General features: G+C 48.0%; 1 protein-coding gene across 1 annotated transcript in view; it reads right to left on the bottom strand.

The window, feature by feature from the left end:
• LOC119440211 (transformation/transcription domain-associated protein-like) overlaps positions 1 to 24,478 on the bottom strand; it is a 233,828-nt gene that overhangs the window by 149,791 nt on the left and 59,559 nt on the right. Inside the window, 12 exon segments of the mRNA XM_049661446.1 lie at positions 5,085 to 5,377; positions 9,345 to 9,544; positions 10,291 to 10,391; positions 11,365 to 11,516; positions 11,857 to 12,081; positions 12,083 to 12,148; positions 12,892 to 13,058; positions 16,240 to 16,405; positions 18,127 to 18,221; positions 19,361 to 19,457; positions 22,151 to 22,189; positions 23,821 to 23,874. Coding sequence (XP_049517403.1) covers positions 5,085 to 5,377; positions 9,345 to 9,544; positions 10,291 to 10,391; positions 11,365 to 11,516; positions 11,857 to 12,081; positions 12,083 to 12,148; positions 12,892 to 13,058; positions 16,240 to 16,405; positions 18,127 to 18,221; positions 19,361 to 19,457; positions 22,151 to 22,189; positions 23,821 to 23,874 — 1,655 coding nt within the window.

A 24,478-nucleotide genomic window follows, 5' to 3' on the forward strand; every position in this document is an offset into this window, starting at 1 on the left:
TGCAGTTCTTGGTTCAATTTTAGTGGGGGGGGGGGGGGAAGGTGCGCATTAGGGAATTGGTAAATTTCATTATCTGACACTACGAGCTACAGTTATTGCTTGCAAATCTTCCTAGGGCACGCCGCAAATAGACGTTTTCAATGGTAGGTGACATGTGGTCAACCAACTGTTCCCTCAGCTCTGCTGAGACAGACGCTGTCAGAAAAGGGGTCGCTACAAGTGTCATTATAACGGCCAGGCATGTGCATCCTGACTAGTCACGTTCATATTATCCGGCGAAGGCCAATTTTAAGAATCAAGAAACAAAAAATTTTTGCATGGGCACACGGGCGCCAACTTTGGGTACCAGAGTGTCCAGCCAGCCACCAGGACTTTCGGAATCGAATTCACCAGAGTTGAATTAATGGACTCTACTGTACAGTGGAATCTCGATGATACAATCACGGCTAATACGAATTTCCGAATAATACGAATTTTTCTGTGGTCCCGGCCGAGCCCCATTACTTTGCAACGTGCTAGAGAACGGTTGTTACGAATCTATTTTCGACTCGTGTCGGTTGATACGAATGAACGCCGCCCCACCGACGGCCGCGAAAGAGAACAGCGCGCAGTCATGTGCTTTCTCTCTTTCTCTTTTGGTACGGAGGCGCGGACGCGGCGCCGGACAGCACGGAGCCTGCGACTGGGCGCGAACAGTTTGAAGCGGTGGTGCTTTTGGTGCTTTGCGCGGCCGCCGCAGCGAGCACAGGTTCGTGCGGTCTATCGCTTCAAGGAAAACTGAGCGGCGTAAGCACAGTGCATACAAAGGTCAGAGCCGTGTGGAGATCGCTTTCAAGATACGGTGCGCGCGATAACACCGACAGCCGGCACAGGCGCAAAGTACAAGAACGCATTTGTTGGCAGATTAGAAGCCCCCCCCCCCCCGTCTCTCCCTCCCGCGCTGCCTTTCGGCTTCGCTCCTTTCGCGTGGGAGGTTGCGTCGCCAGTTACCCTTGCGCCCAGTTGCAAGATACCACTTAAACCGCGCAAGATACGCATTTGGTGCCGCAGCACAGCATTGCCCCCCCCCCCCCTCCAATTCTCTCCCATACCCCCATGGCCTTTCGCGCAACGGAAGTCTTGTTTGCTCTCGGCTGTGCGTTCGCTCTCCGTGAAGGCGCGCGTCCCCCGCGCGCCTTCACTCGCACATACGGCGCGCGGTGACGATTTTACCGCCCTTGGACTCATGCTCCACGTCTCCGCATTGCCCTCGTTGATCTCCCCTCCCATCGTTGGGGGCACCTCGTTGAGAAGCGTGCTCGCTACCACCCTTGTCGGCAAGATTTTCCCATGGAATCCGGATTATAACCGGTATTTCGTCTCACGCGGCTGCACTTTAAGCGGTATGCATATACATGGAGTTCTATTGGAGGGTAAATCGGAGTCAGAAAAGGCCGTGTTGTAGACAGTTCTGCACTATAAACGGTTACGTTATAAGTGGTCTATACTGTGAATGCTCTTTACGTGCGTGTGCCTGAGTGAGTTTACCTCCGACTCTTTAATTTAGCTAGTTTTAATTGTGTTTCGAAGATACGAATTTGGCTAACACGAATGTTTTTCGTATCCCCGTGAGATTCGTGTCATCGAGATTCCGCTGTACTTGTTTACTGCCGGTCATTCTTACAATGTCCGCCGAAAGTGATACAGTTAAACCTGGGTATAACGAAATTGACACATTCCCGAAAAACTTCGTTATAAAGAGGATTTCGTTATTTGCAGGTTCGGCACGAAAATTCGAAAAAGAAACACTTACCGTATTTACTCGATTCTAACTCGCCCTCAATTGTAACGCGCACCCGTTTTCGTCGAAGCACTCATCCTTGGAATGTCACACCAGGTACCGGATGCGTGGACGCGTGTCGTTTCACACAAGCGCGAGCTATCGGAAACAAAGAGCGAGCATCACGATGGCGTCGTAGCGTCGTATAGTGTTACAGTAGAACCCCGCTGTTACATTCCCGGGGGCTGTGTTTTCCCGGCTGTTAAGTCGTTTTCAGCCGGTCCTGGCACAGCTCCCATAGAACCGAATGCACTGGTAACCCCGCAGTTGCGTCGCACCTGTGGGACCGTTCCGGCATCATACGTTGCGAACTCGAGGCACCGGCGAGGAAGCGAGGGGGGAGGGATAGCGGGGCGGCGTTGTACTGTACTCTGGCATCAACTGCGTACTGCGTGGCAGGGCGCGGCCGTATCTTGAAAGCGATCTGCGTTGGGGCAGAAGTGTAGGTGCGTCGGCGGCTCGTAGCTTTGTGCGTGCTGTGTGTTCTCAGCGCTCAGTTTGCATTGAAGCGATAGACAACAGCACGAAGGTTACAGTTAAACCTGCTTATAACGAACCTCCATATAACGAATTCCTGGATATAACGAAGTTTTTCGATTCCCCGCCGTTACTCCATAGTCCCCGCCGTTACTCCATAGAAGCACATGTATTTGAGACCTCTACGTAATGAAGTGGCAGCGGGAGACCCCTCGATATAACGAATTTTCCCCTCCGACAACCTAGAGATTTCGCCCCAAATTTTGATATTCTTGCGCGAGCAGCAACCGGAAGCACCTTCTCCGCCGCGATGGAATGCGAAGCGAACGCACGTGTGCGCGCGTGCGCGTATGAGGCGACCCTGCATCCCTCGACCCGGCGATCTTGCCGCCGCGGGCATGACCTTTCCCCCTCCCTTCATTCAAATCTGATCCTGCCGCTTGCTGCAGCTGGCCTAGCCCGCCAAGCCGGCACTCTCTCCTTTTCCAGCTGATGTTACCGACGCGCTGGTACACGCTGTGGCACATCAGACTCGATGAGCGCGGACACGCGCTGTCACACGCTGGCGGCGTGTGGAAGCGCCGCACCGAAGTGACCTTCGTGCTGTTGTCTATCGCTTCAACGCAAACTGAGCGCCGAGAACACACAGCACGCAGAAAGCTACGAGCCGCCGACGCACCTACACTGCTAGACTCTGCCCCAACGCAGATTGCTTTCAAGATACGGCCTGCGTGACCGTGCGCCGCCCCGCTATCCCTCCCCCCTCGCTCCCTCGCCGGTGCCTCGAGTGCAACGGAAGAAGGCGCGCTTCCTCCCTGCTTTTCTTGCGCGCGCGAGATTTAGACGCGGCCGTCGGCTCCCGTCGCACGTTTTCACTCGCACATACAGCATACGGCGCGCGGCGACTGCATTATCGCCCTTGGATTTTAGGGTAAGGCCACGCTAGTGGCAAAAACACACAGCAAAAACGCGCGTCAGAAACGCGCGGCAATGCGTCATGCCGCGCGTGGCAAAAGCGGCAGGAATCGGGGGTCTTGCGGCGTGCCATGCGAAAGGGGTTCTGCGGCAAATGCCGCGTGCCGCGAGATGAAGAACCAATCGAGAGCGACGAGGGTGACGTCACGGAGCCATCACAACCGGAACGCTGCCGGTCCGCGCCGGGTTTTCAATCGACGATCGTCGTCTCTCACATGAAACAACGAGCGCTCGCGGTGTTGCTCGCCCGTTCGGAGAGCGCGGGAGATCTTATCGCGCTGCCGCGCGGCGAGCGCGCGTGCCACGGTGGCCTCGCAGAAAGGCGCTGACGCGCGGCAACTTGCCGCTCGCTGCATGACGCGCGCGTTTTTTGCCGCTAGCGTGGCCGTACCATTATATACGGAATATCTATGAGCCAAAACCAATTTTAGGGCCACAACGCGTCATGGACACCATTTTTATATAGCAAATACGGATCTCAAGGGCCATACTTATGCTGGCGGAAACCGAAAATACGTCATAGTTGTCGCCCCCAGCACTTTGGGCGGCCAATGCCATCGTCAAGCCACCAAGCCAAGCAACATGAAAAGTCAAAATGGCCGCTCGGGCCGGCGCGGGGTGGCAGTTCGCAACGTATGATGCGGGAACGGTCCCACAGTTGCGGCGCAACAGCGGGGTTACCAATGCATTGAGTTCTATGGGAGCTGTGCCGGGACCGGTCGAAAACGACGTAGCAGCCGGGAAAACGCAGCCCCCAGGAACGTAACAGCGAGGTTCTACTGTAACACTATACGACGCTACGACGCCATCGTGACGCTCGCTCTTCGTTTCCGATGCCTCGCGCTTGTGCGAAATGACACGCGTCCACACATCCGGTACCTGGTGTGACATTCCGAGGATGAGTGCTTCGACGAAAACGGAAAACGGGTGCGCGTTACAATTGAAGGCGAGTTAAAATCGAGTAAATACGGTAAACGTTTATTTTTCGAATTTTCGTGCCAAACCTGCATATAACGAAATCCTCTTTATAACGAAGTTTTTCGGGAATTTGTCAATTTCGTTATATCCAGGTTTAACTGTACTTCGCTCGCTTCTCCAGTGGCGCTTCCACATGCAGCCAGCGTTTGACGGCGCGTGTCCGCGCTCATCGAGTGTGATATGTCACAGCGTGTACCAGCGCCTCGGCAACATCAACTGGAAAAGGAGAGAGTGCCGGCTTGGCGGGCTAGGCCAGCTGCAGCAAGCGGCAGGATCAGATTTGAATGAAGGGAGGGGGAAAGGTCATGCCCGCAGCGGCAAGATCGCCGGGTCGAGGGATGCAGGCCCGCCTCGCACACGCACGCACGCACACATGCGCTCGCTTGGCATTCCGTCGCGGCGGAGAAGGTGCTTCCGGTTGCTGCTAGCACAAAAATGACAAAATCTGGGGCGAAATCTCTAGGTTGTCGGAGGGGAAAATTCGTTATATCGAGGGGGTCTCCCGCTGCCACTTCGCTACGTAGAGGTCTCAAATACATGTGCTTCTATGGAGTAACGGTGGGGAATAGAAAAACTTCGTTATATTCAGGAATTCGTTATATGGAGGTTCATTATAAGCAGGTTTAAGTGTATTCTAAAAAACAACTGATCCAACTACAATCCCAATGTGTCGGTCAATGCATTTTTGTCTGAGCGCAATGCCCTGTGTCTACTCACGTTTCTTCTTCCATCTCTTTTAGTGCTGTTAGTAGTATGTTTCACTATTTCAGCAACCACCTTGCCCAACTTTTCAGCAACAACCCAATTTTTTCCATTTCATTACAAGAGCGCTCACTTGGCCATGTCGACGGCCCCGTTGGAGACCTCCCCCGTCAGGTCCATCATGATGAAGAACAAGGCCTTGAGGAAGAGGTACTGGTGACCCAACACCCAGCGCAGGGGCAGCCGCTCCACCAGGCACTTGATGGCAAAGCAGCCACCCGATTTGGCATACCAAGCCCGGTCATAGCACAGGGCACACAGCCGCTCCGCCAAGTATTCCACGTGTGGCAACTGGCAGGCCCGCTCCCGTGACGTCAGCACCGTCGCAGAGTTCTCCGTGATGAGCAGCATGGCCAGTTGACCCACCTACACCGAGAAATTCACCACCAAGTGTGAGTGCTTGACATAGGGCCAGTAGGTAACAATACAACACAAAAGTACATATTTACTCAATCAAGAAAAAATAAAACCGCGAAAGTAATTTGAGGGGTGACTATTTGTTACGTCCAGCAAAAACAAAAAAAAAAAAAGAGAGAAGAAAACCGCTAAAGTAACGCGAGACCACCAGATGCATGAAAAAGTCGCAGCTTCGCCCGAAAGGTGAAGCATCAATTGCGATTGCAAATTAGTAGAGAGCTATACGGAGTAAGGATAGTAGTTTTATCGGCTGTATAAACTTGGACACATTTGCTTACTAACTGAATTAACAAGCATGGTGTCAGCGCGCACAAGCAAACACTCGACGATCCCACTCCCCGATGACCGGAGACAACTGCTGTCAAAATGCTGTCGTGAGCAAGTGCTGCAGCAGCAGCAGCGAGTGAAAGTTCGTGCGGTATATCGCTTCACCAGAAACTAAGCGGCGAAAGCACAGCCCGTACAAAGGCAAGAGCCGTGTGGAGATCGCTTTCAAGATACGGTGCGTGCGACAGCCCGCCGCCCCGCAAAGTACAAGTATGCAGTTGGTGGCAGAGTAGAAGCCGCGCACCCTCCCTCCCGTGCTGCCTTCCAGCTTTCCTCTTTTGCGTGGGAAATTGAGTCGCCAGTTCCCCTTGTGCCCGGTCGCAAGATACGCATTTGGTACCGGAGATAAATGTCGCCTCCGCTCCCTCCCTCCCTCCCATCGCCCGCGGCCTTTCGCGCAACGGAAGACAGCGCGTTTGCTCTCCGTCATGCGTTCGCTCTCCGTAAAAGCGCGCATCCCTCGCGCGCTTTCACTCACACATTTCACTTATTGATTAGATTTGGGTGCATCATTGCACTTTTTAGACAACCTGAATTTCAGTATTCGATTGTAACGTGAGGATCGACTTCATGTAGCAACAATCTAGAAAAAAACTGACGTTACAATAATGTACTAATACGGTAGTTGTTCCACTGTTACCATCTTTACACAGGCACAGAAACACTCCTGTACAAAGATGTGACACAGACATGTGCCATCAGCACAGGTTCAAGCATAAACAGCAAGAAACACTCCAAGACAAGTATTGCGCATAATTACATGAGTGTGCAATCTGCAGCATCTGTTTCACTCATTTATAACCGTGGTAAGGATAGTAGTTTTATTGGCCGTATGAACTCGTAAACATTAGCTTACTAACTCAATTAACATGCATGGTGTCACACGCACACACAATATGAACACATCGCACTTGATAACTACAGACACTCGCTGTCCAAACGCTGGCCTGAGGAAGAGCGGCAGCAGCAGCGAACGAGTTGTCTGTCGTGCTGCCTCTCGCTTTAGGGCGAACTAAGCGGCGAGAACACAGCGCATAGATTATATCAGCTCTCAGCACGTCTAGTCTCTGTGCCCATCGCAGATCACTTTCTATGGCAGCCACACGACAGCGCTCGGCCACACAATACGCAGCCGTTGCCCAAGCAAAAGCCCCCGCATCGGTTCCACCTCGCACGCTTTCACTCGCACCCACGGCATATGGCATGCAGCCACAATATCGCACTTGAACTTTATATGGAACATCACAGTGACGAGGACAATGGAAATGCACCTGGGGTCTCCATATAATTGCTATCACAATAATAGCACAGTTATGAGCACCAGCACGTGCTGTGCAGATTACGCCAAGAGCAATGCATTGATGAGGCTGACGGCGTCCGACGCTTGTGTGTGTTGCGTCGCGCGGCGCTATAAATATTGGGCGCCCTGGGCGACCGCGCTTAGTGATAGCAGCCGGTGCCCACAGATTAAAAACAAAAGTATGAAAAGATACGGATACAGTGTAGTCTCGTTGATACAATTCTGCATAATACGTTTTTGGGAATAATATGTTTCTTTTCCCAATAGTACAATTTGGTTGGATAATACGGTGGATGATACAATTTTCGTATGATATGTTTTATCAATGAGATTCCACTGTATACGTCCTGAGCAAGAAAAAAAAATGTCGCAAGTTTCCCAAGAACACCGGAGCATCGTTGGTGATAGCAGAGACACAACTAGACAAAGTAAGGTTCGTAGTTTTAACGGCATCACGCGCACTCAGGCAAACATTAAGTTCTCACTCGATAACCCTGAAGTCGTAGTCACCACACGAGCGAGCGATTTACATCGTGTCTGAGAAACTTGAGATTACGCGACCACCAACACTAGACACGTGAGAACCCAATGCGCACCAGCCACGAACTGTCTCGGCTTGACCTTTGCACTTGCCACGAAGAGATTACCTCCAAGATACGGCACATGGCCAGCGCATGGGTGCGCGCACACGCAAGGAGGAGATGCGAACTGTAGAAGCAGATAGGCGACGTGCACACCGACTCAAAGTGAAACTACAGTTTGCCGCAACTGCCCTGAACGAAACCATGGTGGCTAGCAACGTGACCATGAGGATGGCAACTAAGCAGGTATGAAGGCGAGTAGCCAAGGCAAAGTGTTATGCACTGCGGTAAATGAAAGAATCAAGTATTTAAAGGGTCAACTAAGCACGAACCATTCCGGCATTGCTGTCACTCACGTACTACAGTCAAACCTCAATACGGTCGAATCTCGTTAATTCGAACACGCTTAATTCGAACTGCTGGTTATTCTGGTCCTGTCAAAGTTATGTGTATTTCAATGGGCAAAAACGCTCGGTAAATCGAACATGAAAGCACTTGCGACGGTTAATTCGAACATACCGTGGAATGACAATGCTCTCAGCAGTGCGCCAAATAACGCGGCGGCGCCTCCGACCAGCATTGCTCCGACACCGCCATAGAGCAAAAGCTTAGGAGAAGACCCTTTCATGCAGCGGTGGAGGCCCAGTCCGGCCAACGAACTGCCCACGCCAGCAAACGCTCACTTGCCAATAACAGCAGAAAACGAAACTTTAGGGAGCGGCCTAAGCTGGCGCCAGGCCGGCTAGAGCGGCGGCGTCGGCACCCACGCCGGCAAACGCTGCTCGCTTCCTGATAACGGCAGCAAACAAAACTTCAAGGAGCGGGCTAACCTGCGCCGAGCCGCGCAGCGGGCACGCACGGAGACAGTCGAAGGTGACGGAGCTGCGAGGGAGTTGAGAGAGAGGGCGAGGGGAGCCACCAAAGGCACTGCCACCGAAGCAGCGGAGTTGCCGAGGTCGAATCCGCTTTCCTGCCGCCCTCCTCCCTCATCTTCGACGGTCTCCGCACACGCCATGTCGGCCCCGTCCGCTCCCTGAAGTTTCATTTACTGCCGTTATCGGGAACTGAGCGTTGGGCGGCATGGGCGCAACTCGCTATGCGCTTGCGCGCCGCGAATTTTGATGACTCGCACGGTTCGTTTATCTTGCTATGGTGCTCGAATACTTCAAAAATATGTCCTTCCGTTAATTACTTCTTTTAATTCGAACAAATTTTCGGGCCCCTTCGAGTTCGAATTACCGAGGTTCGACTGTATAGCAAAAAAACCTCGTCTTAACGAAATTCGCTATGTAACAAACTATTTTTATTTCCCCATTTTAGTTTTATTGAATTAGCGAAACCTCAATATAACGAAATTCTTGATATAACCAAGTTTTTCCCTGCAAGTATAACTTCGCTATATTGAGGTTTGACTGTATTTCCGCTGATGACTATGATGATCTGGACTTTGCCGCTTCATTTCGCTTGGACGCTAGCACCGTTTTCCCTCTTTTGCATTGCACATTTGTGGCGCTCCGCACTATCCGAGCTCCGAGAGTTGTTCGAATCAACGAGAGCTTGATTGCATTAAATAATGCATACACTTGCCAGGACAAGAGGATGAGTCCGAATCATCTGTTTTTCCGAATTAACAAGGTTTTACTGTATATGAAATAGATAAAGTAGTTAATAATAGTATGCCCGGATGTGGAGGAACAGGTGTACCCACCTTGCAGAGTTCTTTCTCCTCGTGGGCCATGATGGCTGCCAGGGCGTCGACGAGCACGGACGGGTCCATGCCCTGTGTGGGCGGCCGAGTCTGGCGGAGTGGCCCCGCCTGCTGCGCCACCGCCACCAGGGTGTAGTGGTGCACCAGGGACACCAGGAATGGCAGCACTTGGCTGTGAAGCTCCTTGATAGCCGCTGCCGCTGCATGTACACGCATGCCACGGGTGTTAAAAGGGACACCGTGACCCAATATGGCAAGTTAGGGTCGTTTTTTTTTTTTTTAATGCTTACACATTTTTGGCAATTTTTGTAAAAACTATAACGTCATAACTAGAAATTGTATTTCCCGCAGTTGCTTGTAGTTAACCTTTCTCTTTATCCGCCGCGGTAACTTAGTGGCTAGGATATCACTCTGCACAGCTTGCGACTGCGGGTTCGAACCCGGCCACGGCTACCACATTTCAACGAGAGTGAAATGCCACAACACTAGAGTAAAGTGGAATCTCTTTGCTACGATGTTCACAGGAACCGAAAAATAAAGCGCCCATCATCAAACATATTATCCAACCAAATCGTATTATCGGGAAAAGAAAAAAAAAAGACATATCATCCCGAAAAATGTATTATGCAGAATCGTATTAACGAGATTCCACTGTACTGTGCATTGGGTGCACGTTAAAGAACCCCAGATGGTCACAATTATTCCAGAGTCTCCCACTACACCGTGTCATAATCAGATACATGGTTTTCACATGCAAAATACCAGATTTTAATTAAATTCAACTTTCTCCTGAAAATGCAATAAATTAAATTAATTCGAATCGGTGCAGTGGTTGGCTCACGAGAGCATTTCTGCATTTTATATGTACTTCAATTGGAAAATCAAATCGTAATTGGATCAGATTTAAAGCTTCCTCTTAGACAAAGAAAAGGAGAAAGGGACCCACCAAACATGCCCGTCAGAGCCATCTGGTGGACCTTGCGCGTCTCCGCGTCTTGGCACTTGTACGGGACGCTCTGGGTTGGTGAAATCTCGCCTGTGCCAAAGCTGTGATGAAACAAGCAAACACAGTGCAATGCTCATCAAATGTGGCATTCGAACCATTCTGCAGTGACACATTGAGCCACTGCTTTGAGTTCACATTGGGCTTTACATTTTCCCTGTCACTCAATGTTTACAATTATAGTTTCACAGTAAGCAAGCTGAAAGTCGCATGAATTTATTCCTGAATAGTGAAGGAGTGTAGTAAGCTCTATACATCTCTTCTCTCTAAAGTTAGGAAAAGTTTGAAGTTGTAACTAGACAATTCGTTTTTCTTTTCCACAAAACTTCAAATTGTGTCAGGGTGCAGAAACATGGTACATATTACAGACTTACTGCACTCCTTAGAAGCCCAGTTATCAAATTAAAAAAAAATTTAATAGTGTTAAACCTCGATAATAATGAAGTCGGTAAAATCGGCAATTTGCTTCGTTATATTGAAATTGCTGCACGCATGGCTGAGTGCATACGCGTGCGGACTGCGTATGCACTCAGCCACCCTGATAGCCATGCGGCAGCCACGGCCGCGCTATAAAAGAAACATGCGCCAACCTGCCTCCCCCGGCCTTTGCACGCACTTGATCGCATTACCACTCCCTCCCTCTCCACTTTCCCCTTTGTTCCTGTGGAAAGATGGCGCTCATAAAGCCACCATCCTTCTCAGCTCACCCTTGCACGCTTTCACTCGCACCTAAAACATACAGCATGTGGGGCGCGATAGAATTATCACGCTTGGACATGACGCTGCTCCACCATTCAAATAAGTAATTTCAAAATAAGTTAATTTTTGCAGTAAAGTTTAGTTTGCACAGGCCATATATGCATTTCCTTGTTTCTGTCTCGTTTTTGTCACTCCAAGCTTCTTGCGAAAGTTAATTTTTCACTTCTCTCACGTAATTTGTCAATGCAAGCTTCATTCTCAATGCAAGTGTCATCAAGAGCAAACACATCCCTGGGGGGAACACTGTGCCTAGCTCACCTTGGATGCGAGAACAGTTGAAGCATGGAATGCCGATCATCATCCAGCTGTATGTTGGCCACCAGGAAGCCACGAATGATCTCCCAGCACTGGCGCCGGTAAAATGAGTCTGTGCCACTTTGCTTCAGGGCATTGAAGGCCGTTTCAATCAACTGCACATACAAGGGGAGGCATGCCGAGGGTGTAGACAGGTACCAACCAATCAGATGACAGACCAAGAAAAAATAGAAAAAGAAATTACTGCATAGCGTAACACACAAAAATATCCAATGGCAATATGTAACAATGTATGCAATAGAACTTCATCGATTTGATCCCGTTTCATGATTTCCCTATGTGCACTCAGTTTCCTATTCCGGTACCAGCAAATCTCTTCGTGAGTCATTGCACGCCACATTTGCAGCTATCGCTGCGAAACCCTACTGCAATAAGCATCCTCACCTATCTGAGTCGCAGCACACCAAAGCAAGTCAGTGATTAGGCAAGTAGTACCTTGTCGACAGGCAGTACGATCGGTGTCTTGTGGTCCTGGAAGTGGACCGTGATGCAGGGCCCCGGTGTGTCACGGTCCAAGTAGTCGAGGCGCTGGGGCTCCATGAGCATCTTGCGGTTGCCGCCCCCGAACTTGCCCAGCACGCGGAAGGCCACCTGGGCGATGCTGTCGGTCGGGTTGCGCAGCGTGCGCCACAGAGCCTGCATCAACTCGGCCCGCACAGGGCTGGATGTGGTCATACAGAAAGTCCGGCTGCAGGTTGTCCACACAGAGCTCCAGCGTGCGCAGGCCCTGCACGTAGGATATTGAAGCTCGTGTGAGCCAGCTTCGGGATAGCGAGTGAATTGCAATAACGCGTGCCTCTGAATCATTAACTGTTGGGCCAGTTGGTGCATCATGTTGTGTCGTTGAGCGGAATAACGTATGTCCTTTCCACATCGCTTCCTTACACCCTTATTCTGCTCAACGACACAACATAATGTGTGCCTCTAGTCCACTGGCCATTTTATGGTGAATTCTGTTGCACATGGACACATGAGTGACAAAACCAGTGTTACCATCACCATTCTGCCACGAGAAGATAACCACAGTGATAACCAAACCAAGGTTGAACCAAATGACCAAGTAAGGAGGAGCATTGTTTTCCCGATTTTTGTTTTTTGCCCTCATTTTCTCATTCCTTCCGTGGCTTAAAAACCACGTCCAGGAAGGAAATGACACATAGCTGTTGAAAAGATTCGAAAGTGCATTTTTTATTTCGTGTGCGCTAATTTTCTTCCTCATATTTATAGAAAGCTCTCAATGAAACAGAGCGGCTGGTGACAAGTCCTTGTGGGAAGCCATTTGGGCAACAACTGGCCCATGATTTGGGTCAACAGTGGGGTCAGGTGCACACATGCTGCCCAGACAAGTTTGAATTATCTGACAAAGTGCTTTGAGGAAGTGCTTTGAAAAAAGGAATTCACCTGCCATCTGCAGTTGAGTATTTTTTTATGCCCTTTCGAAGGTCAAGCTGGTCGTGGCTATGCACTCACCTGACTGATGAGCGTTTGGGAGCCGTTGAGTGCGGACACCAGTGGGTCCATCAGCATGGGCAGGTAGGGCAGCAGAGAGCTCAGCCGCACGGGCACCGTCAGGCACAGCTCCACAAACAGGTCCTTCATGTGCTGCTTATGCAGGCCACTCTGCAGGCCGTTGAGACCTGCATACCACGACATCCCAAAACTGATCTGTCTCGTACAAACACAGACAAACCAAGCAGTGGCCTTTGCCTCCAAGAAAAGCAGGAATAATGCATGAATGGTGGCTTGTAAACAAACGTCTAATGCACTATGATGTTTACAAAAAATAGAATCAGCAGATGACAGTGATTAGGAGCTGGCCTGATGACAACACAATGACGGCATGAGAATAGAGCAACAAAAAGGGCAAATGAAAGGACTATACTAATGCACACATTCATCATCCTCATCATCATCAGCAGCAGCAGCAGCCCATTTACGTCTACTGCAAGATGAAGGCTTCTCCCAGCGATCTACAATGCACACGTTGATATGATAAGTGTGAATTATTGAATTTTTATGAACTAACACGGTCAAATTGTTGAGTGTGTGCTGTAGTGTCGGACATGTCATATTAAAATACAGTAGACTCCCATTTACTTGATCTTGACAGACCGACAAAATTGATCAAATTATCCGGCAGGTTGAATTAAACACGGAGCAGAAAAAAACGTGAGAACACATACCTGATTCATTTGGCAGTATTTTCCCGATTCTAATACACCGTCAAATCAAATGCACACCCGGCTATTTATGTGTCCAAAGCAGAAAACTAACGTAGAAATGACATTGGAACTCCTAAACAAAGTCGAAATCTAATGTGACCCAATATTTTTTGTGAGATAAATGGGCAAGAGTCAAATGTGTTTGCACAATGGCGGCTGGTTTCCTAGAGCTGGCTTCGACGCAATACAGCCATGTTATGTGGGGAAGGGGGCACAAGACCGGGTGCAATTAAAGGGCTTACGTTTTCTTTTTTTCGGCAAATATTTTGCATCCTTTTTTTCTTTTGGCGCACACACTCAGTAGCCAGATTTAATTGTTGTAACTGATAATGCCGCATGGTAGCATTGTCGTAAGCGATTTTACCAGAGAACACATACAAAAGTTGGCCATGCATCGCCTGCTCATTGTTACATCCGTTATATTGGTACAACTGGTATCATTATAAGTGTGTCTGACTGTACATGAAAGCAAAGCAGATTTACTCCACTTTTCAGGCGTACAACTTTTGTTACCGAGGTTTACGTCACAAAAGAAACATAAATTGTCAAAAACAAGATGTTAGAATAAAATTGAACAAAGCTTGAAGACATACTTGTATTTAAAATGTAAGAATGCTAAAAAATTTTGCAAATATACAAAATGTTTTGCTATCTAATAACCACTATCTGCAAAGAAATCAAAATTTTTCCTTCAAAAGTACTTGCCCTACACAAATTTAACTGGAAACCCTTTACCTGGACCAGTTCCTTGGTGTGAAACGTAGGGAAACGTTGCAAGTCTTCCAGTAAGCTCGTGTTTGCTTTTGTGCTTTGCTGTTGTAACATTTCTTGGAGCTTGGGTATGTCTCCATGTTAGCTGGCTAGTGCTGAATGACTTCAGTTGGCGGAGGAGCACAAACTAGCGATGCATCCTCAAGATCTGGGTTGATTTCCATTGTCATCGCTCTCAGAATCAGTCAGATGAATAGACAGCATCATCTGACTCACTGCTGCTTGAGCCATCGATAAAATCAGCTGTAGATGCAGAGGAATCGCAAGATCTGCAATGTTTTAGAGATTGCACGCTGCTTCCGGAGGTGGCCACTTTCGCTTTCAACTCAAACATGTGCGCATGTGCCTTTGGAGCCCGTTCAAAGTTGTTGACAGGCAGAAAAAAAATGAACTACAGTATAGACCACATATAACGTAACCGCTTATAGTGCGGTCTTTTCAGACTCCCGTTAATTTTCCCATAGCACTCTATGTATACACGTATCGCTTATAACGCAGTTGCGGGAAACGAAATACCGGTTACAGTGCGGCTGCCCGGGAGTACGAAAGTCAGCGGAGACGGCGAACGCTCCCCTCAAACGGGCGCCCCAAGGAGTGATCAAGGAAGAAAGAGACGAAATGGAGGAGAAGTGCACGTGGTGCGAACGAACAGCCAGTGAGGCTGAAACCAGAATCTTGAGTGTAAGTCGAGTCGTGAAATATCACGGCGCACATAGCGAGCGAGGGCCACGAAACGGCGAACGCTCGCTTCACGATAACGGCAGTAAACGAAACTTCAGCGAGCGAGCGGGCGGCGCCGGCACGGCATGGCGAAGGGCGCAGCGGAGACCGTGGAATCTGAGGGAGGAGGGCGGCAGGGAAGTGGATTTCGCCTTGGCAACTCCGCAGCTTCGGTGGCTCCCCTCGCCCTCCCTCGTAGCTCCCTCACTTTCGACTGTCACCGTGCGCCCCCGACGTCGTGCAGGCGCCGCCACTACAGCCGGCCCGGCACCAGCTCCCTGAAGTTTTGTTTTCTGCCATTATCGGGAAGCGGGCATTTGCCGGCGTGGGTAGTTTCGTTGGCCAGCCTGGGACAGCGCCACTGCTTCCCTCTGCGCCGTAGCCGCAGCGTGCAAGGTCAACACGTGACTAGAAAGTAGAGGAAGCATAAAGGAGAAAGAAGGGTTCACTGCCATTTTCTACGCATGGCTACGGTAGTGTGGCTGAGATGTCGGCACGTACACGCATGTTCCGGCGCAACGCAGAATCGGCGACCTTGCCATTTGAGAGGGTGAAATGTCCGCCACGTTTTTTTTTTTGTTTTTTTTTTTTTTTTTTGTTCGCGCGCGACATTGAGGGGTCTCCCCTAAGCTTTTACTCTATGGCGGTGCCGGAGCAATGCCGGTCGGAGGCGCTGCCGCGTGATTTGGTTCGAATTAACGAGATTCGACTGTAAATTGAATGCAAACGTTCTAGCCGCATTCCTCGACTGTCACATACGCGTGGCGGCTCGGTCAAGTATGTCATAATGCATTCCTTCGATGCACTTTGCACCACACCAGTTCAACGCCACTTCTGTGCTAGAGTATTATGAGAGCAGTACTTGCTGCTTAAGGCCTGCACTACTTGCCTACCAAGTGTAAATTCATCCTGCACAGAGCCTGCACAGTGCGAAATGAATAGGGGCACGGAGCGCCACTGGAACCAGTTTATGAAGTGCAGAAAAATAAAACGAGCTGCTTGTGCTCAGCAGCCTCTCCAGAATTGCCACACTGGACAATTCTGGAGCGTGAACATCAGAGTCAAGGTAGAGCCAATCACAGCTACATCACTTCAGGGCACTGACCTTGCAGCAGCGAGGGCAGCAGGGGAAGGAATTCCTGGTAGAGGAGGTCGTGACTGCCACCACCAATGGAACGGAAGAGAGCCCGCAGCAGGAGGAAGTAGTTGTACGGCTCCCGTGCACTTAGCGCCAGCTCCATAGACCGGTTCACGATGCGGTGCAGGTGCGGCTGCAGCCATGGGCACACAGCGAGAAGGTTAAGTGTTTATTTCACAATAACATACTTCCCGTGATACCCCAGTACAAGTCGCAAGAAAGGAGGTAACGTCATCAGTGAACATGCCAAAGGTAACCACTTGTTTATGCTTTAAGTAAAAGCAACTGTCAACGAGCCATCACATTGTGGCCTTGAACACTCCGACAAGTCGTGGCAAATATGCGAGTTTCTGTGCTCTGGAGGCATTCCCGGTGAATGGGCACAGGACCAGCTAATTGCCAAGAGAAAGCACACATTACACTGGAAGGCACAATATTGCCCATCGAGCCCTGCGAAGGCACATGTCCAGCACTTTCCTATTTCTTCTCTGGTAAATTCTGCACGTCGTTCTCACCTGTGCTGCCTTTGGTGCTCACTCCCCCCCCCCCCTTCCCCTCTTGAGAAACAGTCACTACCTAGATCGCCTCAAGGTCTCTTAAAAGTTGAGTTACGAGCTGGCATTGCTTAATCTGCACCTGCATTATAAGCAGTACGCATACACATACAGTGCAAATGAGAAACGGGAGCAAGAAAACCTGCATTATAAATGGTTCTGTGATACATTACAAGTGGTCTAAATTGTTCTATGGAGCTCAAAAGCTAATTCCTACGAAGCACAGCAACACCGAAATCATGTGCTTCAACCAGATCTGAGTGTTACTCAATTGATTCAATTTAATGTTCAAAAGCTGTTGCAGGCTCTCAGTCAACATGATTGCAAGGCTTTCCTTAGATAGAGATTGGGCACAAAATCCTGTTCACAAGCAGAACTAATAGCCGTGCCAGTGAAGTGGAGTTTGGGTTCCCAGGCAATTAGCTGCGGCAACTGCTGTAAACTGCTACAAAGTTTGGATGTGCGAGTACTGGCAGGGACGGCAAAAGCTCCTGTGTAGGTATAAAGCCTAAAAGCTTCCAACTAAGTTAAACTGACAGCAGAATCAAGGTTGCAGACGCAATATCTGCACTTCACGAAAACGTGCATCACGACGGGTGGACGCGAAACTCATCGATGGCCTCGACTGTCCCGAAATTGGGAATAGTGTAATTTCAAAAAGCATGTCGTACAGAAAAAGTCTCTGGAAACAATTTTTTCCGCAGAGTTGTAGAAAATTGTCGTTTTGTTTGCACTGCACACAAATTGGAGGGTGAAAGAGTGACAATGCACATGCGATTGGCACAGAGCACACTTGCCACTCCCGTAGACACTAGACCCACAGTTCCCTTTAGTAATTATTGTATGAAACTCTATGGCCTAAGCAACGCATGCGGGCGTTGCTTAGGCACCGCCGAGGATTTCTTTGTTGTTTCACATTCCTCGTTCGCTTGCTTCGCACCTTCTCCTCCATATAACCTTCGTCACTCTATGCTCCCATCAACTGGCGCCACTCGTTGAGAACTGCGCTCACTACCTGGTTTGTCTGTGGGATTTCCCAACCACTACATTATAATCGATAATTCGTCTCGTGCAGCTGTACTATAAGTGGTACGAGTATACATAAGAGCTTTATGAGAGGGTAAATGGGAGTCAGGAAACGCCACGTCAAAGCTGAACCTGGACTACAGGCGGTTACGTAAAAGGACTGAACTTTATGTTCTTACGCTGTTGCGACATTCTTCACGCCTGTGTTGATTAGCCCATATTTAACTTTGAAGAGATCACAACTTTGGACACTGGTTGATCAGCAGAAACTCACCTTGAGCATAAGCTCATTCTCTGCAGCAAAGAGGGATACCGAGCCAAAGACCAGCTTGAACAGCTTCAGGTACAGGTTGGACTTATCTGGGTTGGCTTCAATGAGAACGACACAGATGCACCATCAAGACACCAGCTATGGCGTGGGTCACAATAAAAAGTGGCTGATTAACGAGATTTATTGTCCCAAAGCAGCACATTGGGACATTAAAGAGTGGGGAACGTGGGGACGAGAAGAGTGGGGAATGAGATTTAATTATGACACTCTGGGGGTCGTGAAATGTGCATCCAAACGAAAGTACACGCTCATTTTGGATCCCGCCCCCATCAGAATGCAGCTGCCATGACCAAGATGTGAAGAATCTAACCACCAAGACTGCAAAGAGTTTGCCACTTTTCTGATTTGGTAAGTAGCCAGGCAGCCTAACAAAATTTTGTAATGTTATTACGTCATCATTTATTAGAATCCCTCGAAATTGCCCAAATCGGTCAAACATTTTGTCGTAAAGGGGCCATAACACAAAATTTTCGAGCTTGAATTCTGCATTGCATGTTTAAACTGTATGCATCCCACCGAAAGCTGGCAAAGTTTGGGTGCATTCAGGGGGGGGATAAAATTTGTATTTCAATTTTTTGATATCACACTTGAACTGCACAGCAGTCTGGCAACACTGAGTGGTGACAAAACTAATCACACCCCTGGAAACAGCTCCCTCAGAGTAACGGTAGCCATTCTCGAAGGCCATGCTTATTTGTGTACTGCAAGCAGCAGAAGCAATTGCAGGAGCTCGAAATAGGTCATGGCCGCAACGCATCATCGTTCTTGCATGTGCATTTGTGCAGAGTGCCACTGTTTTTTATCGCGTAAGTGAAGGAATTGCAAGCGCAATTCAACAACGCAGGTGGCCACAGTGTGTGGATGAAAACGTATGTGGCAGCGAACTGTTTCAGAGCAGACAACACAGTGGAGGCACACATTACATGCCAAAATGGATGGCCACTGCTGTTGGGAGGGGCTTAGAGGTAGCGATCTAAGAAAATTTCGTGTCAGAATGTGTGCAGAGAGCACAGTTTTCTTTTTTGTCAAGGACCCTTTAACTCAAAGCTCTGAGGCACTATCCGAGAAACATTCACTAACAGCTGAGTTCCGTGGGCGTTCAAAGTAGCTGTAAACGTATGCAAAGAATGAACCAGAGCCAAGCAATTAAAAAACCGTGTCACCACAATGCACTCACCTCCCATCTCCTCCATGCGCTCCAACAGGTACTCCACCAGGATGGTTGCAAAGATGGGAGACGTGGCACGATTCGCCAGGAAAAAGTTGGCCACAATCTGAACAAGGGAGAGAACACGTACTGTCTAACCCAGTCACATAATCGACAGGTATTGATGCTCATGGCTGGCCATGGTAACGGTTCAAAACAAAGTTCTTCAGCTCTACCAGATCTAAAACTCTAGTTCGAACCCTAGGGATAGTCCAGTCATCAATATGAAGGTGGTGTATTCACTAATGCGCCACCAGTAACAACAGAATGAACCTTCAATGCCTTGTCATCCGGCAAAAAGTGCAAGAAATGGCTATTCATGCACAACAAGGACACATGAAGATCAAGCCAAGACACGGTCATCATCTTTTGTTTGCGCTTTAAATCATGAATATCTGTAAACTGGCCCAGTGGTCAATCCTTCTGTAGAAATGGCTAGTCTGAGTAAACAAACGTGCCAAATTAGGATGACTAAAGCTTGAACTGAATGCAGACATTCAGACAGCAATAAACCGCTCTCGGAGAGTGACAACCAATGGACATTAAGTAAATATAACTTCCAATTCTGTAAAGGTAAACTTAGCAGATATCATTTTTCCCCCGATTGCCATAATCGGAAGCATGCTACATGTTTTTCATTAAAAAATCAGGTGCATGATAGATTTGGGCTAACAATACTTTCTACACTGAACCTATACAAACTGTGTACGTTTATTTGGGTGTGTGTTATAATCGAGCAAACACTACCAAATGAAGTAGCAGCGTGTTTAGACACTTTTGTTTTTGCGCATCTTTTTTGGTTTGACCTGCCGAATTTTTGGATCGATTCCATGAGCCCTGTTAAATTCAAGTGGACGAATTCATCTGTACTATATTATAAAAATGTGTTGTTAGAAAAAGTACCCTTGCATAATAGTGTACGTGTACAGCACCACCAATGGGAGGCTAAACTGTAAAGAATCGCAGTGCCGTTGATTAGGATGCCCCAAATATGAGGGCCTTCCTAATCAACGGCACTGCGATCCTAATATATATAAAAGGTGTGAGAATGCCAAATAGTACATTTTGAATCGAATCAAGAAAAAAAAGAAGCCGAATATCAAATCAAATATCGGATATCAGAAAATTGATCCCAAAATTTAAAGCTTGCAAATTTTGGGCAAGAGTTCCTGCTTTCAGCTAACTAGAGCACTTCTCTGCAGTATGCACAACTCGCTCATCCCGCTGACAGTAAAATATATCACGCTCTCTAAGAAAAAATAGTGGCGGATATGCTTGTAGTTTCAAAATGGCAGGTGATCTGAACCGGGCGCCCTTTCGAAAAGGTTTTAAATGACTCTTTAGATGACGTTTTTAATGGAAACTTGCAGTTAGATGCAAAAAAAAGTGTCGGGAACAAAAATAAAGGTACTGAAAATCATAATTTCAGACCAAAGTGGTGTCGAATCGTAACTGCCTACACCAGCTACAGTGTTGTTAATTATTGCGCGTTTTGAAGGGCGAGTCCACATATAACGATATATATCGACGACCCCTTTTCATGGAACTATAGAGTTCGTTATAAGCAGGTTCAACTGTACTGTATTTATTCAAATATAAGGCGAGGTTTTTTTTCAAGAAATTTAATCTCGAAGTCACCCCCCACGCCTTATACGTGAATTCTGCCTTTAGGTGTGGCTTCACAGTAACGTGCATTTCGCCTAACAGTGTGGCTTTACAGCAGCATGCACCGTGAAGTCACACCTAAAGGCAAAATTGGCATGAACCCGCACTCCGCATGTCAAAGCTCCCTTCCCCCCCCCCCATTTCATGGTCACCATTTTGCATTTTGGCTGTGATAGTAATTAAGTATTTCAAGCGATCTTCGCCGAGTCGATAATCAGCCGGCTACTCTGTATTGCTGTATATGGGTGTGCAGACTCAAGTTTTGTTTTTCCTTGGGTCCCCCCAAATGCACCCTCACGTTATAGTGATGACTGCCTTATAACCAAATAAATACGGTTGTAAAGGGTTTATTAGAGCTCGGAGCAGCGCAGTGGCGACAGTCAAACGAGACACGGCTTTCAAGCACGAGCGCCGTTGCCGAGCAGAAGCGCTGGACCCACTAGCGTCTCTCTTCGCTACAATTACCCTGGGAGTGATAAGAGAGCCATCGGGCGACCTAACAGCTCGTCAGGATGACAGGATCGTAGTGTGGCTTGAGGCGGTCGACATGGGCAATGTCTCGTCCACGACGGCGTTGGTCCGAAGACTGTTCAACTGGTTCGATGACATAATTCACGGTGGATGCGCGTTCGACAATGCGGTAAGGGCCTTCATACTTCGGGAGTAGTTTCGATGAGAGGCCAGGGGTGGTGAACGGGACAGAGAGCCACACAAGCGCGCCAGGAAGCAAGGTGACCGCGAAAGTGGAGTCGCCGCGAGTGCTCTCCTGGCGCTCTTGGTCGTTGGAAGTGAAGGCACGTGCCAGGTCGCGGCCTACTGATATACGAACGAACTACTAATATATTGACCACTTTTTGCGGAACTATAGAGTTGCGGAACCTCTAATAATATGCATGCTGGCACTGAGACATCCAGCTGCAATGTCGCGGCTTTCAGAGGCCACGGTCCTATCTGCTAAATTATTTCAGTAGGGGTGCACTGGCCTTAAATAAATTTCCTTAAATATGTGTCGAGAACTGCACTGCAGTGCAAAAATTCTACAGCTTGCGTGGGATTTTGAATAAACCACCACCCAGCAACAAAACTGTTACTGACCTGGAGGGCTGAGTTCTTGTTCAGTCGCTCGACAACGTACTGTAAAAGAGCCAGATGTGGTCAGTAAACACAGTGAACTGGCACTTCACCAATTCTGCAGATTTAGTAAACACCATAAAAATCTATATGGCAGACAACTAATGCAAGAAAGTTACACTAACCATTATGAAAAGACGACATAGACACAAGGCCATCTACCATCTATTTGAATCATGCATACATGTATGCGTTGAAAGGATGAAGAGGTAAGAGCAGTTACGTACCACAGAAACCAAATGCAAGGAAGACGCATAGTAACCTAGAAAGGGATGTGAGCTCCTTGTCTGTAAAGTTTACTGACCTCACGCTCACAAGTTGCCCAGCCACATTCCCTCTGCTGCCTTGAAAATTTCATAAGTGTTTGACCCACTGCTTCCTCGCCAGAACTATACCCTCCTGCAACCGTGGTCTGCAGCCCTAATTACATACGAGGGCGAATCAGGAAGTCTTTGCCCCTATTTCCACCACTGGGAATTCGCATTTACAGCCATAATTTGGCTAAAAAAATAGGATCAAAGACTTTCTGATTCGCCCTCGTATATGAATGCCAGGTGAATGGACATGGAGTTGTTAACTAATTATGCTCACAATGCATTTCATTAGGGCAGTGGACCGGCTGCCTGATGTATTTTGTAGTAATTATAATGTCATTTTTGAAGTGGCTGCCTGCTATAGTTGCCAACTCACCAAAATCTATGCCACAAACATTTAAAAAAAGCCTAACTGATGTTCTCCTTAATTTGTACAATTGCCTGGTCGATAAGTTCGTTGTGGAAACGTTACAAATATTACATCTGGATCATATGGACAAGTTTGATCGTAGCAAACTCGGTTAAATCAAATTATACTTTATTTCTTAAGAAGAATTTATGAGTAAGGTCCTACAGTCGACTCCAGTCAATTTGACTTATGTGACAGCAAGGTTTGATCGAATTATCCAAAAGTCAATTAACAAATGGCGGCAAAATAAAAAAAATCGAATTTTTTTTTATTGCTTGACTGTAATGTCTGTAATGTCTATTTCTGTTGTTTTTTTACCTTAAAGTGCGACTCAACCAGCATATAGCAAAGAGGGCTGACATGTTTAAACGCTACCTAAGCGTTGGACTGTCACATTGTCGTCAATGTCGTCATCGATCAGACATCGAAATTGTAGTCGGTGCTGACAAAATCCTCAGAGACAAAAGCGGTCAACGCCGTATGCTGAATTTCCTGTTTATTTATGCTTTTAGCAACTGCAGCACGCATGAAAGGGTGCTAGTGAAGGTCGAATTAACCAAGATCGAATCACCGGAAGTCGACAGTATTTTGGCTTGTTTACCAGAACCTGCCATGTTCTTTATTTACCTGCAGCACAGAGTGAGCATGCACATCACAGAAACTGAGTGTGGCTGGAACCAGAGCTTGCCTTCTACGGCAGACAACCAACGCGAAAAAAGTTGACGCTAACCATAATGTGTCTGAGCTACTTGAGAGTGTTAGTTATTTTAAGTTTGTATGAAGAGCACACACTTCAAAACTAGACAACATCCCTTGAAGGCCTCACACACAAACTTTCACGCATGATTTGTCGCCGGGTGTACCTGCAACCGGCTGGCCTTGTGTCATTGTGACTGCTCAAGTCAACTTACCTCAATAGTGGTGGAAAAGACCTCCCTGAACGTGGAAGGGCTCATCATGGTGAACTGTCAAGAGACAAAAGGATTGATTCACTGATGGGTTAAACTTGCCAACGCACACAGACTGCAAAGAGGTGCCACGGTAGACAACTCTGGATTAAGGGTGCTGCCACAATAGTACAATGAAATATCGACATAACGAACTTCAGGGGACCGCGACAAATTGTTTGTTATTCTCAAAGATTGCTATAGTGAAAGCCCCAAAATTAACCATTTCGCCCATCAACCCATCAGTTTATCAGATATCACAGTATGAGCTCAGCCTGCACTGCTGCTATTATCCATAGATTTTGCCGACGCACTACCACAGAACCACATATTGATTGGCTCGCACAAAATAGACGCTGACGGCGAGAAAAACAGCTACAAAGAAGAAGTTCCATGTCACCTCTAAAGCGTACTGTTTTTTTCTTTTTTGTTTGATCATTTTTCACCTTCCTTGCCGAGGACACCGCAACTGTCTCGCTCAAGGCAGACACCTGTTCCAAAGTGCAAGCGTGTGTAAACAACACCGTCCAGAAAGTGTGACTGTGTGGCATATTAATACGTAGCACTGTGGCATTAACATCACATGAAATTGAATAACGATTGTTATTCCTGAAAAGTTAGG

Source organism: Dermacentor silvarum, chromosome 2, assembly GCF_013339745.2.
Source record: "Dermacentor silvarum isolate Dsil-2018 chromosome 2, BIME_Dsil_1.4, whole genome shotgun sequence".
Classification (NCBI taxonomy): Eukaryota; Metazoa; Arthropoda; class Arachnida; order Ixodida; family Ixodidae; genus Dermacentor; species Dermacentor silvarum.